The sequence below is a fragment of the Piliocolobus tephrosceles genome, chromosome 14, assembly GCF_002776525.5.
Source record: "Piliocolobus tephrosceles isolate RC106 chromosome 14, ASM277652v3, whole genome shotgun sequence".
Lineage (NCBI taxonomy): Eukaryota > Metazoa > Chordata > Mammalia > Primates > Cercopithecidae > Piliocolobus > Piliocolobus tephrosceles.
The window spans coordinates 97,122,377-97,138,037 of NC_045447.1; the positions used below are offsets into that span (position 1 = coordinate 97,122,377).

General features: G+C 40.9%; 1 protein-coding gene across 4 annotated transcripts in view; it reads right to left on the bottom strand.

Annotated features, from left to right (window-relative positions):
- The window catches only part of FRMD3 (FERM domain containing 3), a 299,285-nt gene that overhangs the window by 54,948 nt on the left and 228,676 nt on the right, over nucleotides 1-15,661 (bottom strand). For all 4 annotated transcript variants that reach the window (XM_023213431.1, XM_023213428.2, XM_023213427.1 and 1 more), the window contains 4 exons: nucleotides 6,459-6,546; nucleotides 4,416-4,504; nucleotides 3,009-3,072; nucleotides 2,059-2,147 (listed from right to left, as the gene is read on the bottom strand). In XM_023213431.1, coding sequence (XP_023069199.1) covers nucleotides 2,059-2,147; nucleotides 3,009-3,072; nucleotides 4,416-4,504; nucleotides 6,459-6,546 — 330 coding nt within the window. The remainder of the gene's footprint in view (nucleotides 1-2,058; nucleotides 2,148-3,008; nucleotides 3,073-4,415; nucleotides 4,505-6,458; nucleotides 6,547-15,661) is intronic.

A 15,661-nucleotide genomic window follows, 5' to 3' on the forward strand; every position in this document is an offset into this window, starting at 1 on the left:
AATATGGGTGAACTTTGGAGACATTCTGTGACACAGGCACAAAAGGCCACATCGTTTATGATTCCACTTATACACAATGTTTATAATAGGTAAATCCATAAAAACAGAAAGTAGATTAGTGGTTGCCAGGCGCTGGGTGGAGGAGGAAATGGGAAATGACTGCTAATTGGCATAAGGTTTATTTTGTGAGGGATAAAAATATTCTGGAATTAGATAGTGATAATGGCTATATCACTTTGCGAATTACACTAAAAACCACAAAACTGTATACTTTAAAGGGTAAATTTTATGGCATGTATATTAGATTTCCATTTTAAAAATATTTTTTAAAAAACAAAATAAAAAAACACTAAGGCTCCAACTAAAGACTGAGAATGTCAAACCCTCTGTGTTTCCCTCTCTGAACTCTCATGTGGGTGAAAGCTTCTAGACATGCAGATTTTCCAAAGGCCAAATGATCTCCTTCCTTATCAGTTCCCAAACATGCAGGAGGCACACAAAGACCTTGAGGTGGTGGTGGTCACAGGAAGGTCTACTGGTACACATCACCTTGTCCAGTCATTCCTAGAACAGCATTTTGTGCATCACCTCACCCAGTGGTGTTCAAATTATGCTCCTGGGTTTTTCCAGGGCTGATGGGTTTCCTGGGCCATGGGGATGTCAGTGCTAAACCTAGGAAAGGCATAGGCAACCTGGACAACTGGTCACCCCAGCTCCTGAAGAGCAATGAACAATGGACAAAGAGTCTGCAATCTCCAATCCCAACCAAGGCCCCATCAACCACCACAACTTCTCTTTTCATCTCCTTTACATGCTGGGCTTTTCCTACACTTCTGATTAAGGAAAAGTACTCTGTGGCTGAAACTTGTTTCAAAATCATTATCCAAGCCATCATTCTCCTGATGGTTCTCATCAGCCAGAGCCCAGAGATAGCACTTTCAGGCAGATGACTCTAATCAGTAAGACAGAATCTCACTGTAAGGGGCAGGGAGACTGATCAAAGTCTCCCAGTCTCCCAGTCATCCAGGGAGACCCCTGGATGAGGTCCAGGGGTGTACAGTGCTGATGGCCTGAGCAGGGCTGGACTAGGTTCTTAGTTGCATCCACTACCACTGCCTTTCCAGTCAGCAAGTGTCTCTCAGATGAGAAGGTGTAACTCCATGGACAGACCTCAGTCTGAACTTCTTTTGAAACCCAAGAGCTTTACAGATGGTTTCTGAAGTCTTGTCCATCACCTACTTTCTATGATCCTAGGCTCTGACAGCATTCCACCCATAAACCTTCGGCTCTGTTTTCAATACGCTGAAGCCTTCTTACTATGAACACAGGTGACTCTCTGCCAGAGGTCTCTGTTTCTGGTTGTGAAAGCACATCCAACCCATACTCAGAGTAAGCCAGAAATATCAGAGAGTATTAATTCTGGCCCCCAAAGCAGCCTTCAACCAAAATACATGGGGAATTTGTAGGTAAACAACCCTACCTCTTTGCCCATCAGCAGGAGAACTGTGAGGCATATTACACCATGTCCCAGAGTTCCTAAGAAGATCTGAGCCATTGTCCACGGTAGTGACCTGCTCAATAATGCATCTTATGTTGCTTCCCCATCTCACCCGCCTGCTGCCACTCCCCGACTGGTATGTCCATTGAGTACATCCCAAATAAGCTACTTGCACCAAACTCGATCTCAAGGTCTGCTTTGTGGGGGTGGGGGGAGGAGGGCAACCAAAAATTGATCCTGTGACACATTTTGTGGAAACAGCTATTTGAAATGCGCACACACACACACACACACACACAGTGGCCCACACACACACACACACACACACAGTGGCCCACAGCCATTCCATAGGAAGCATCTAACATCGAGCTCAGGACTTGGTCAGGCCAACAAGCCAACAATCACTGGGAGTCACCCTGAACGATGCACGAAATTTTAATTTACTTACATATAATTTTTAAAACTGTATTAAAAGAAATAAATATGCAGCCATTTGCAAAATATAAAGAATTCCATGGGTGCTTTTAAAAGCTATAATTAAGTGAATAAAAGCCACTTACTTATAAAAGGCCTGGTTTTCCACTCCACACTTCCAAAGATGTTTGCAGGCAGCTGGTGTTGAAGTATGGAATGCCAACATGGCTTTTTTCTAATTAAAAAATAACAAAACAAGAAAAGGCATGTAAAACACCACTTACACTTTCCATGGGTTTTGTTTTTGTTTTGTTTTGTTTTCCAGGTGTTTACCTCTTTGTATCGTGTCTCCTATCACACAGACTTGAAGTAACTTAACATATTGCTGTGTTCTTTACAGTGTCGTTAACATGGTATTTACCCCTCCCTCACCCTTTGCAGATATCACTAATGTATTTAGGACCTGCTTCTGATCAAAATCAGCCTCATAATGCTTCTCAACACTCCAGGCATCATATACCTCTCTGTCACACTGGAATTAGCCTAAAAGCATATTTGCCTAACTAATACTTGGGTTGACAACTAATGACAAGAAAACTTGCAAATTTCTAGAGCTAACTCTGAGGCTTAATATTTTGTTAACAGTCTCCCCACAAATGCATTCCCTGGTGAACCCACAACCTATATCTAGTAACTCCCTTGTTTTAAGACTCTCTGGATGAATAGGCTCTGTTTATAACACTCTAATGAGCACTAGTTGTTGATATTTAGCTTTGTAACTATTCTTTATTTGTTTCATATGTCTGTACCTTGGCAAAAAGAGGTAGTGAGAGGGCCCACCTTTTATTTCCAAAGTCTATCCCAGTCTGTTTTGTACACAGGGGTGTACAATCAGCATTGCTCACTGACTACTGCTCAATGTACAAACCCAGTACTCATTTGTTTGCCTCTAAAATATTTTCAGCATAAGCTTTCATTGTCATCAAACACTTCAAAGTCATGGTCTTTGTTGACTATAATACTAATGGCATATTTTATTCCTGAATCTCTCTCATGCACACACAATAACAGGCAGTTAGAAAAAGCAGTATCTGACCTCCTTCTGGGTGCCAATCACATAAAATGTCTTCCCTTCAAACTTCAATTTGCAGACATCTGGCCTAAGGAAAGAAAATCTCTGGGTAAGAAGAAAAAAAGTGGCAGCTAACCAAGGTACCTGGGTTTCCCATAGGAATCTGACTGACTCAAAAATGCCAGGCAGACTGCAGTGAAACAAGATATTATCTTATCATTGGTGAAGGTCCAATGGGCAGCGAAAAGCCCTGAGTAAATTATACGGCAATTCTCTTCCCGAGAGAGGATCCGCACACAGCTCAGAATTATTTATTCTATTATTTACAGTCAGGCTGCATCTTTCTTCCAAGAAATTCTAGTGTTCGTTAACATTAGTGACCAGAACAATATTAATTGCCCAGCCCACTCAGCAAGGTGGGAAGAATGTGCTGATTTCAGATTCAGTTAATGAAATGACACGGATTCACGGTATCTGACTTTCTCCTCCCTCTGCATCCATTTCCAAGAAGCAAATCCACCGCACTGCAAAATGTTCACTCCTGTTTACCCTGTTTACAAAACAACTGTGTTCTTATATATTGGAGTTCCCACTCTTTTCAGCAAAGACTGGTTTAAATAGAAACATGTGACCCAATTCTGTCCAATTAGATATACAGGAAGTCTCCTACAGGGCTTCTGAAAAATTATCTTTGTTTGAAAAGGAGACACATGGAAGGGGGTGCTCTCCTCCAGGCTCTGGGCGTTGCCATGGGGAGATGTGCAGGCCAGTCGCACGCATGCCCGTCTCAGGAGCGGGAGCCTCAGGACCAATGCGCCTGCCCAAGGATGGCAGAGGAAAAAAAAAAAAGAGAGACCTAAATCCTTCCCGGCATTTAAGTTAACAGGCATTTAAGTTAACAGACCGTGGAACTGTTCCACGTTTGCTTTGCGGGCTGATTAGTCCTCTTATTTGTAAGCCATCATGAGTAGACAGTCCTGCTACCTTTTGCCAAAAGCATCTTCATGGATACACTCGATCACAAAGGGTAAGTTTGCACCCAGGATTCAACAGAGGAGGAGAGTGGAAAGAAGTGAGTTGGGGAGAGTGGATCCTGAGTTGTTCATGGGAACTCAAACCTTTACCCTGCCCTGACCCATCCGTGTGCCCTCCTTGGCCACAGCAGTAGAAGCTACTGGTGAGGAAACACTGGATACCTTCTCTTCGAAGGCAGAGCCCCTGAGCCCACGCCTCCTAAGTTGACTCCTCAGCTTGGCATTTCCAAGTCCCCACCAAAGGCAACCTAGATGTTACATCGCTTTATGATGAAGCTCCAAGGCCAGGAAATGAACACCAGGCATTCTACCTGATACTTGCCCAAGAAGCCAAGGAGGGGACAGAGGAATCAAGATTAAGAAAAATGGAAAGTCAGTTTTCCAAAGAGGCACTCACCATTTTATCAAATGGATTCTCTTATTTCCCTGGAATACCACAAAGCCTGCAGCTGTGAATCCTAAAAATGTTGTTGTGCCTGTTGAATCCTGGGAAAAAGATAGAAAAATCTGTTTAGTTTGAGGAAAATAAAATAAATGATAACCAACATACTCATTCATCCTCACCCTAGGTTGAGACTAATTCCAATGATTATAGCAATAAACTAAGTTTCTGAGATGGAACTTCTAAGAGCAAGCTGTTCAAAGAGTGGGTGAAGTCCAGCAATATGTAGCTTTTCCCTTTGAGGAGTGGACCTTCTGCCCTCTAGGAACCTCCTGGAAAAATATAAATTAGTCCCAAATCACTATGTCTACTTCCAAGTGTCTTCTAGGGCTGCCTGTGTTCTAGGTCTGCTTTGTAATGTGAGCAAACTGTTCCTGGTTGCCATTAGCACTCTAACGTGATGAAACCAAAGCCCTGAGCATTGAATTTTGATTCAATCTCTCACAGGATTTCTGGAAATTTCGGTAAAAAAAATATCTCCAGAAAAGCTTACTGTGCTTCCAGCCTAGACCAGGAAAACTAAGCATCTCGTAGATAAGTGAAGGCAAAGGAATAACAACACAAAGATCAAGTCAGTCTCCAAGAAATAAATAAAATAGAGCTCAAATTTCTGCGTAAAAGTCAATTCACTAAAATGAATAAACTGATTCATACCATTCTAGGAGAGAGCTGCTGGTAAATATTCCAACACATTTGTGTAGGCAGAACAAGAGGATGTAAATGCCAGTATGGACAAGTAACCCCGGCTCTCCGCCTTGGCTGCACATTGGAAACACCTCGGGAGCCTGGTCTCCACCCCGCGGCAGATCCTGACATAATTGGTGTGGGATGTGTTCTGGCCAGCAGGAGCTCATGAAGCTCTCCAGGTGCTTCTAATGAGCAGCCCAAGCTGAGACCTATAGGACTAATGCTTTACCAAATATCATGCAGTCCAATCTGGGTAAAGAAATATGCCACTGGCCGGGCGCGGTGGCTCAAGCCTGTAATCCCAGCACTTTGGGAGGCCGAGACGGGTGGATCACGAGGTCAGGAGATCCAGACCATCCTGGCTAACACGGTGAAACCCCGTCTCTACTTAAAAAAAAAATACAAAAAACTAGCCGGGCGAGGTGGCGGGCGCCTGTAGTCCCAGCCACTCCGGAGGCTGAGGCAGGAGAATGGCGTGAACCCGGGAGGCGGAGCTTGCAGTGAGCTGAGATCCGGCCACTGCACTCCAGCCCGGGCGACAGAGGGAGACTCCGTCTCAAAAAAAAAAAAAAAAAAAAAAGAAATATGCCACTAAAACTCCAGAACTTATCTTTAAGAGCCTAACTGATAAAATGCCTAGTTTAGGATTAGGACTAGTGTCTGGCTGATGCATAGTCTAATATATGGAAAGAAGAACATTGCTTCAGTGAAACATTTATGGAAAATGTATCCATAAGTATCTCCTTGGGAACTTGATTAAAAAGGCAGATTCCCCAGTTGTACCCCCAGAATTCTGATTTAGTTGCTCTGAGGGGAGGCCCAGGAGATTCTGATGTAAGTAGTCTGTGTTTCATCCTTGAGAGAAACACTATCAAATATGAGTAAAGGAAAAAATAAAAACAAGTGTTCCTAATGCCAAAATGCAATTTGAAATCTTTCTTTTTTTTTCCTTCTACTTTCCCAGTTTTAAAGACTGCATTCTTGCCGGCAATGGCCTTGAAAGTAAATGTGTCAGGAGCCTGTAACTCGTCAGGGGCCAAACCATCTATCTGATGAGTGAATCCATGGATGTTAATTTAGGAAAATGTGGCTACCACATAGCAATCAATGAACAATTGGAAGACTCCCACGGAGAAAATCAGCTGCCAAAACAGGTAACAGCAGCCCACTGTTGCCCCTTCCAATGAGGGACCCTGGGCCAGGCTGTGGGAAAGATTTAACAAGGCTCTGCCAGGCCTGTGCACAGATAAACTCTCTCTTTTATTTTGCAAAACAACCATTATATGGTGACCTGCTGTGAGGGGCAGTTACCTTGCATGGGTGAGGATCCACCCCGTAGGTTTCCAAAGTGTGAGCTTTCAGGAGCAAGTTAAATTCAGCAACTGGTGGGCTCTGCCCCCTAAAATCACACAAGAAAAGTTAAGGAAGTTAAAATGGAAAAGAATAGAAACATGGAATCCCTTCATTCAGTAAAGTATGGCGGTCTAAGCTAAATAAGGAGAAAAACCCTTACATCAATAGTAATCAGTAAGACTGATCATTATTTCTCACCACAAGGAGTCCTTTGCTAAGGAACCCAAGCTTGTGTTCTCTACCTAACTGTTCCATAACAAACCCATACACACTCTGAGCACTCCAGTGACCCGTACAGTTAATCAAGGTTATCAAGTTACCAATAAGTAGGCCCTTGCAAATTCAATCTTGATACGAAATAAAACTCATCCTCTGTTCTTTCTGATAATTAAAAACATTATCCAGGGTAAATGGCATGCCTTCTTGCTCAGGGAAAACAAAATGCACAATCCTGTTACCCCATCAACAAGCCTAAACAGAGGCATCAGGGCCAAAAGAATTGGCAACCATCCCACAGAGAGCTCTGGATTTCAAAGGAAATCTCAACCACTAGTCCTAGCACTGTCCTGCAAAGTAGTAAACAAGGTCTTGGTCTCAGGGAGAAAAGGCCTACAAATATAGATGACCCTGAAGCCCTTTCAGGGCTAGCATCTAAACAAAGATTATGCAACATTTCAAAGACCCCACTTTGACTAATATTAATATCCCACATGTATTTTATAGAATCTCAATCACTCCCCAAAGATAATTATGTAATTCTAGCAACCAAGCAGAGTTTGCTAAAGAAAACAACAGGAATTCATTCTATTTTCAAAATGTAAAATTATATTACAATATTAAATCTATCTCCACTTAATTTCCTTTCCAGAGATGGATTGCCCCCTCTACCCCCTCAAGATAGCGAAGAGTCATCACGCCTCTAAATCAAAACAGGATCCCATCTACTTTCTTCCTAGAGCCCTTCACAATCTCTTTACCTTTAGTGCACTGGAGTTACACTGATGTCTGAAGTCACTGTGGTATGTCTAGGGAGCATCTTTATTTATTCATCATGAGCAGCACAGTGTAGATCCTTTTAATCCAACAATGCATATCTTTCTTTGACTATTTCATTCTTTTCTTCCCTTCTCCACTTCCTCCACCACTCTCTCTCTCTACCACTCTCTCTCTTATCTCCTTTAAGAGGCCCTAATAAATGGGTCTTGAAACTCCTAGGTCTATCTTCCATGTCTTTTAATCTTTGTTTCATTCTTTATATCTCTGTCTTTTGGTACTATGCTCTGAATTATTTCTTAATTCAAACATCCAGCCTGCTAATTTATTCTTCAGCTGTGCACATTCTGCTGCTTCTCTCATTGATGTTTTTTTAAACATATCAATGAAATATTTTATTTCCAATGTAATATCTATGTGCATCTTGAAACAGCAGTCTGTTCTCAGCTCATGATCATGAATTCCTCTTATCCCTCTGAGGTACCACTCATTTCTATTAAGGTCCAATCTTGTTGGCTGCATTAATGCTGCTTTCTTGGTGAAGGTCATTTTGTATGCTGACTCAGAGTCTCTAACTCAAGAAGCTGATGTTTCCTTAAGTGTTTGGCGATTCCTGTTGGAATAGCAGGAATTTGCTATTATATTTTTTTATAATATTTGATGTATTTGATGTATCAGCCTCCAGAGGTATTTGATGTATTTGATGTATTTGATGTATCAGCCTCCAGAGGTTGAGGGAAGAGTGGGATGTGCCATGTGGAAGAGCATGTGATATGATTTGGATTTGTGTCCCCACCCAAATCTCATGTCGAATTGTAATCCCCAATGTTGGAGAAGGGGCCTGGTGGGAGGTGATTGGACCATGGGGGCAGATTTCTCCCTTGCTGTTCTCGGGATAGTGAGTCCTTACAAGATCTGGTTGTTTACAAGTGTGTAGCACCTCCCCCTGCTCTCTCTTCCTCAGGCTCCAGCCACATAAGATGTGCCTCCCTCTTCTTTGCCTTCTGCCATGTTTGTAAGTTTCCTGAGGCCTCTTCAGTCATGCTTCCTGTTCAACCTGTGATACTGTGAGCCAATTAAACCTCTTAATTGCCCAGTCTCAGGTAGTTCTTTATAGCAACGCAAGAACGACTAATGCAGCATGTATCAGTAACTTGATTTGGGGCCAAAGCTTCTAATTCTAGGCACACACACAGGGTACCTTCCCCTTAAGCCTGCTGCTGTCCATGACTCAGCACAAAGCAACCAGAGGGAGGGGTCAAAGTTATCCACTTGCTTCAAATGTAGTTGCCCACTCACTGTGTTGGCTGTTGTGTGTATTCCTGGAAGCACCCAGAACCACTGCTATTCTATGTCTGTGTTTGGCCTGGATCCCTTCTGTTTCCTGTCTTCCAGAGATATTGCAGGATTTCTGATCCAACAATGATATTTTCTTCTATTCCTTTTCTAATGCTTTTCCTGTTATCCATAAGGACTCAGTGAAGGAAGGGAAGATTGCCATATATGCCACCTTTTTCTTTTTTCTTTTTCTTTCTTTTTTTTTTTTTTTGAGACAGAGTCTCACTCTGTTGCCCAGGTTGGAGTGCAGTGGCATGATCTCGGCTCACTGCAACCTCTGCCTCCCGGGTTCAAATGATTCTCCTGCCTCAGCCTCCCGAGTAGCTGGGATTACTGACGACCACCACCACTCCTGGTTAATTTTTGTTTTTAGTAGAGATGGGGTTTCGCCATGTTGGCCTGGCTGGTCTTGAAGTCCTGACCTCAAGCAACCCACCTGCCTCAGCCTCCCAGAGTGCTGGGATTACAGGCATGAGCCCCCTCACCCAGTCACCGTTTTCTTTTAATAGAAAAGATCGTTTGTAAAGCCATCTACAGAGTACTTCTGAGGGATTAAGTCAAATTTGTGCTTTAGAAAAATAAAGTCTAAAGCTTTTCAAGATTTCCTTATTCATTTTAGTGTTTCGAAATTTCACTGTGATATATGTACATAGAGAATATCTTTATGTATTCATCCCAGTTAGTACTTGTGGGCCCTTTAGATCCAGCAATTACTATCTCGGGCCATTTCTTTGATTCTTTTCTTTTCAAGACATAGTCATTATAATTTTTTTCCTTTTGATAAAGTAACAATGGACTCAGGAAAACTAACAACTATATTGACAGGGATGGGAAAAGAGATTTCTGGAAGGTTTTCTTAATCCATATGGCATTTCTCTCTCCATCTCTCTCTTATGTTTTTGAAGTAATATCTTACTCTCCACCAACAAATAAACCATACAGAAAATTATTGAAGTCAGGCTGGGTGCAGTGGCTCATGCCTGTTATCCCAACACTTTGGGAGGCTAAGGTGGGAGGATCACTTGAGCTCAGAAGTTCAAAACAAGCCTGGCAACGTAGCAAGGTCTCTTCTAAAAATTTGTTTTTAATTAACCAGATATGGTGGTGCACTATGATTATGCCACTGTCCTTCAGCCTGGGTGGCAGAGCAAGAAAGATCCTGCCTTAAAAAAATAATAATAAAATAAAAATAAAAATAAAAAAATTATTGAATTCACATATTATTGAGCTCTCTTTCTCTCATGCATACACACACACACACACACACACACACACACACACTCATTTGTATACTCATCTCACCTTCCCAACTAGGGACAAAGCAGTCAAAATACCCAGCATGTCACTAAGCAACAACCCACTCTTCTGGCCCTCAATGCAGAACTTCGCCCTAATGACCCAGACCAAGACCAAAGTGAACCAGGACCAGAGCCAAAGCAGCCCTGGGCCTCCCATAGCCTTGGGCAATCAGCTTTGCTCCGGGGTAATCCTCCCAGTTTACTTGAAAAGCCCTCATTCTCCCACCCACTAATAAGTATGCCTCTGATCTACAGAGCTAGCCATTCTCACTATTCATTGAACTGTCACCACCTTTTTAAAAGCTACATGTTGTCTATTCATAAAATTCAAGTTTGTTTTTAAAGCATACCCTATTCAATATAGGAACAAGATAATTGTGGAAGGTTATCATTTGGATGTTCACTTTGAAAAGTGAATAATTTTTCCTTACCTAGGTGGTCTCTTTCTGACCACTTACCTGTCTGTCCTTCCTAAATCTGATGAGCATCTAATTTCCAATCACAGCCAATCCCAGATGGCAGCAGGGTACCAGTGCCACACAGCCCCTGAGGACAAACCCTTAAACTCAAGGACCTCTGTTCATCAGGAGATACCAGCCAGGGCGGAAAAAGGCAAGCTACAGTATGGGAAAAGCTGTCAGCAACACGTAACCAAAGAAGGACACCTATCTGGAATATTTTTAAAACTCCTGTAAATCAATAAAGAGCAACAAAATGTGTTTCAAAACCAGTAACCACACCCCCAACCTCACACAATAGGCAAAAGACTTAATAGGCACTTACCAAATAGGACATCTAAGTAACCAATAACTACATGAAAATGTGCTTAGCTTCTTATGATCAAGAAAATGTAAATTATTTTATTTAATTTTTAATGTCTATTTTCTACATATTTAGGAGGCACAAGTGATTTCCTATGTGCATATACTGCATAGTGGTAAAAGCTGGGCTTTTAGTGCAACCATCACCCAAATAGTGAACATTGTACCCAATACATAATTTTTCAACCCTCACCTCCTCCCACCATCCCATATCTCGTAGTTTCCAATGTCTATTACTCTCCTCTATATGCCCATGTGTATTCACTGTTTAGTTCCTACTTACAAGTGAGAACACGCAGTATTTGCCTTTTCTGTTTCTGAGTTATTTCATTAAGAATAATAGCCTCCGGTTCTATCCATGTCACTGCAAAAGACATGATTTCATTCTTTGTATGGATCAATAATATTCCATGCTATATATATTATATATAATGTGTGTATATATATAATATATATAGCATGGAATACTATTATATATTATACGGAATATATATATAATGTGGAATAATATTGTATATATAATAATATATAAACGTGATATATATATATATCACATTTTCCTTGTCCAGTTCTCCATTGATGGACACTTAGCTGATTCCATATATTTGCCATTGTGAATAGTGCTGTAATAAACATATGAGTGCTGGTATCTTTTTGATATGATGATTTCTTTTCCTTTGGGTAGGTACATATACACAAAGGGAAGATAGTGAGATTGCTGGATCAAATGGTAGTTCTATTTTTAGTTCTTTGAGAAATCTCCACACTGTTCCCCCCAAAAATTGTTTTAATTTACATTCCTACCAACATGTTATAAGTGTTTTCTTTTCTCTGCATCCTTGAAAACATATGTTGTTTTTTGACTTTTTAATAATAGCCTTTCTGACTGGTGTAAGGTGGTCTCTCTTTGTGGTTTTAATTTGCACTTCTCTGATGTTTAGTGATGTTGAGCATTTTTTGTCCACTTGGATGTCTTCTTTTGAAAAATGGCTTTTCATGTCCTTTGCTTGTTTTTTAAGGGGGGTTGTTTTTTCTTGTTGAGCTGTTTAAGTTCCATGTAAATTCCAGATATTAGTCCTTTGTCAGACCCATAGTTTGCAAGTATTTTTTCCCATTCTGTAGGTTGTCTGTTTACTCTGTTATTTCTTTTGCTGTGCAGAAGCTTTTTAGTTTAATTATGTCCCATTTGCCCATTTTTGTTTTGTTGCATTTTAGTTTAATTAAGTCCCATTTGTCTGTTTTTGTTTTGTTACATTTTAGTTAGAGGAATTGGTTACAAATTATTTGGCCAATGTCCAGAAGAGTTTTTCCTAGGTTTTCTTCTAGGATTTTTATAGTTCAAAGTCTTATGTTTAGGTCTTTAATCCATCTTAATTTTTGTTTATGGAGAGATGCATGGGTCCAGTTTCACTCTTCTGCATGAAACTATCAAATTTCCCAGGACTATTTATTTATTTATTTATTTATTTATTTATTTATTTATTTAGATGGAGTCTTGCTCTGTCACCCAGGCTGGAGTGCAGTGGCATGATCTTGGCTCACTCCAACCTCCGCCTCCCAGGTTCAAGGGATTCTCCTGCCTCAGCCTCCTGAGTAGCTGGGATTACAGGCACGTGCCACCAGGTCCAGCTAATTTTTGTACCTTTAGTAGAGATGGGGTTTCACCATGTTGGTCATGCTGGTCTTGAACTCCTGACCTCAAGTGACCATGTGTTGTGGGAGCAACCCAGTGGGAGATGATTGAATCACGGGGGTGGGTCTTTCCCTTGCTGTTCTCGTGATAGTGAATGGGTTGCACGAGATCTGATGGTTTTAAAAACGAGAGTTTCTCTGCACAAGCTCTCTTTGCCTGCTGCCATCCATGTAAGATGTGACTTGCTCCTCCTTGCCTTCCACCATAATTGTGAGCCCTCCTAAGCAATGTAGAACTGTAAGTCCAATAAACTTCTTTCTTTTGTAAATTGCCCAGTCTTGGATATGTCTTTATCAGCAGCATGAAAATTGACTAATACAGTGTATAATAATACTACCAATTTCTGCATATATATTTTGTATTCTGAAACTTTACTAAATTCATTTATCAAATGTAGGAATCTTTTGGCAGAGATTTTAGGGTTTTCTAGATAGAAACCACACCATCACCAAACAGGGATAATTTGGCTTCCTTTTTTCCAACTTGGATGTCTTTTCTTTCTCTAGCCTGATTGTTCTAGCAAGGACTTCCAGTACTATGTTGAAAAAGAGTGATGAAAGTGGCCATCTTTGTCTTGTTCCAGTTCTTGGAGGGAATGCTTTGAACTTTATCCTGTTAAATATGATGTTGGCTGTGGGTTTGTCATATATTGCCTTAATCTTAATATAATATTGATTATATTAAGATATGTTCCTTCTATGTCTGGGTTGTTGAGGATTTTCTCATGAAGAGATGCTGAAGTTTATCAAACACTTTTTCTTCATCTATTGAGGTGATCATGTGGTTTTTGTCCTTAATTCTGTATGTGATGTATCACATTTATGGATTTATGTATATTGAACCATCATTGCATCCCTGGGATAAATCCCACTTGATCATGGTGTATTTTCTTTTTATGTGTTGTTGGATCTGATTTGCTAGTATTTTGTTGAAGATTTTTGCATTTATGTTCATCAGGGATATTTATCTATAATTTTCTTTTTTGTTGTGTCCTTCTCTGTTTTGGGTATCAGGGTGATACTGGCCTTGCAGAATGAGTTAAGGAGAAGTCTCTCATCTTCTATTTTTTAGAACAGTCTCAGGAAGATTGGTATTAGTTCTTCCTTGCATGTTTTCTAGAATTCAGCTGTGAATCCATCTGGTCCTGGATGGATGTTGTTTTGTTGTTTTGTTGTTGTTGTTGTTATTGTTGTTGAGAGATTTTTTTTATTACTGACTCAGTCTCACTGCTCATTGTTGGCCAGTTCAGAAGTTTTATTTCTTCCTGGTTCAATCTTGTGAGGCTGAAATTTATTCATTTCCTCTAGTTTTTCTGGTTTGTGAGTATATAGCTGTTCATAACAGTCTCTGATGATCTTTTGTATTTCTGTGGTATCAGTTGTAATGTCTCCTTTTTCACTTCTGATTGTGTTATTTGGATCTTCTCCTTTTCTTGGTTAGTCTAGATAATGGTTTATCAATTTTGTTTATCTTTTTTCAAAAACAAAAGAACCAACTCTTTGTTTGGTTGATCTTTTGTAATTTTTTGTCTCCACTTCGTCCTGCTCTGATCTTTGTTATTTCTTTTCTTCTGCTAAGTGTGTGTTTTGTTTGTTCTTGTTTTTCTAGTTACTTCAGGTACAATGTTAGGTTAGTGATCTTTCTACTTTTTTGATGTAGGCGTTTAATGCTATAAATTTCCCTCTTGGCAATGCTTTTGCTGTATTCCACAGGTTTTGTTATATTGTGTTTTCATTTTCATTAATTTCAAAAAATTTTTAAATTTATCTCAAATTTCCTTATTGATCCAGTGATCATTCAGGGGTATGCTGTTTAATTTCCATGTATTTGTATAGTTTCAAGCATTCCTCTTGGTATGGATTTCTAGCTTTATTATGCTGTGGTCTGGGAAGACATTTAATACAATTTCAATTTTTTAAAAATTTGTTAAGACATTTTCCGTGGACTACTATATGGTCTATCTTGGAGATTTTTCCATGTACTGATAAAAAGAATGTATTTCCTGTAGCTATTGGGTAGAATGTTCTGTAAATGTCTAAGTCTACATGGTCTAAAGTCCAACTTCAGTTCAATGTTTCTTTGTTAATATTCTGTCTTGATGAACTGTCTAGTACTGTGAGTGGGGTGTTGACCTTCCCACTATTATTGTATTTCTGTCTGTCTCTTTAGGTCTAGTAATATTTGTTTTTTGAATGGGTGTGCACTGATTTGGGGAGCATATATATCTAGAATTTTTATATCCTCTTGAGTTTCGGTCCACTTCAGTCTTTATCTCACAGAGGCCCCTAGCAGGGCAGTGGGTATTGTCCTGGGTATGCACAAAAGAGCCTTGTCCTTCCTCAAGTGGACAGTGGTTGCAGCCATGACAACTTGAACTCGGCACACGGTGGAGTGCAGCCCAGTGTTAAACTCTCTACATGACACCTAAGACTTATGATCAGGGACAGCAGAGCCCTTCCCAGGCAGGAAGTATGGACAAGAAGCTGTGGAGAGTGTGGTCCACTCACATCTCAGTCTCACAGCAGTCCACTGCAGGGCGGTAGGTATTGTCCTGTATATGAGAGGAGAGCCTGGCTTCCCTGTCCCTCCTTGGCCAGGTGGCAACTGCAACCACATCAACCCAAACAGTCCAAAGTCAAATGTCAGTCCGTCATTAGACTCTCAAAATGGTGCCTTGGGCCTGGGAACAGAGAGGGTGGGATCTCTCCCAGGCAAGCAGTGTGGACAAGAAGCTGTGGAGAGTGCAGTCCACTCACATCTCAGTCTCAACAGCAGCTCACAACAAGGCAGTAGGGATCCTCCTAGGGGTGTGTAGGAGCACCTGCTCTCTATCCTCCTCGCAGCAGCTCAGCAGCAGCAACCATGTCTGTAGCTCTCCAGTATCTAGGCTCTCAAAATGTTTCCCAGCTGAGGCCACTGTAGGCTCAGATGCCTGTGGGATTCCATGTGGGTTCTCTTTCTGGAGGAATGTCTCTGTGCAATCCTTAGGCAGTTCCACATGTCAGGCCCAAGGCCCTA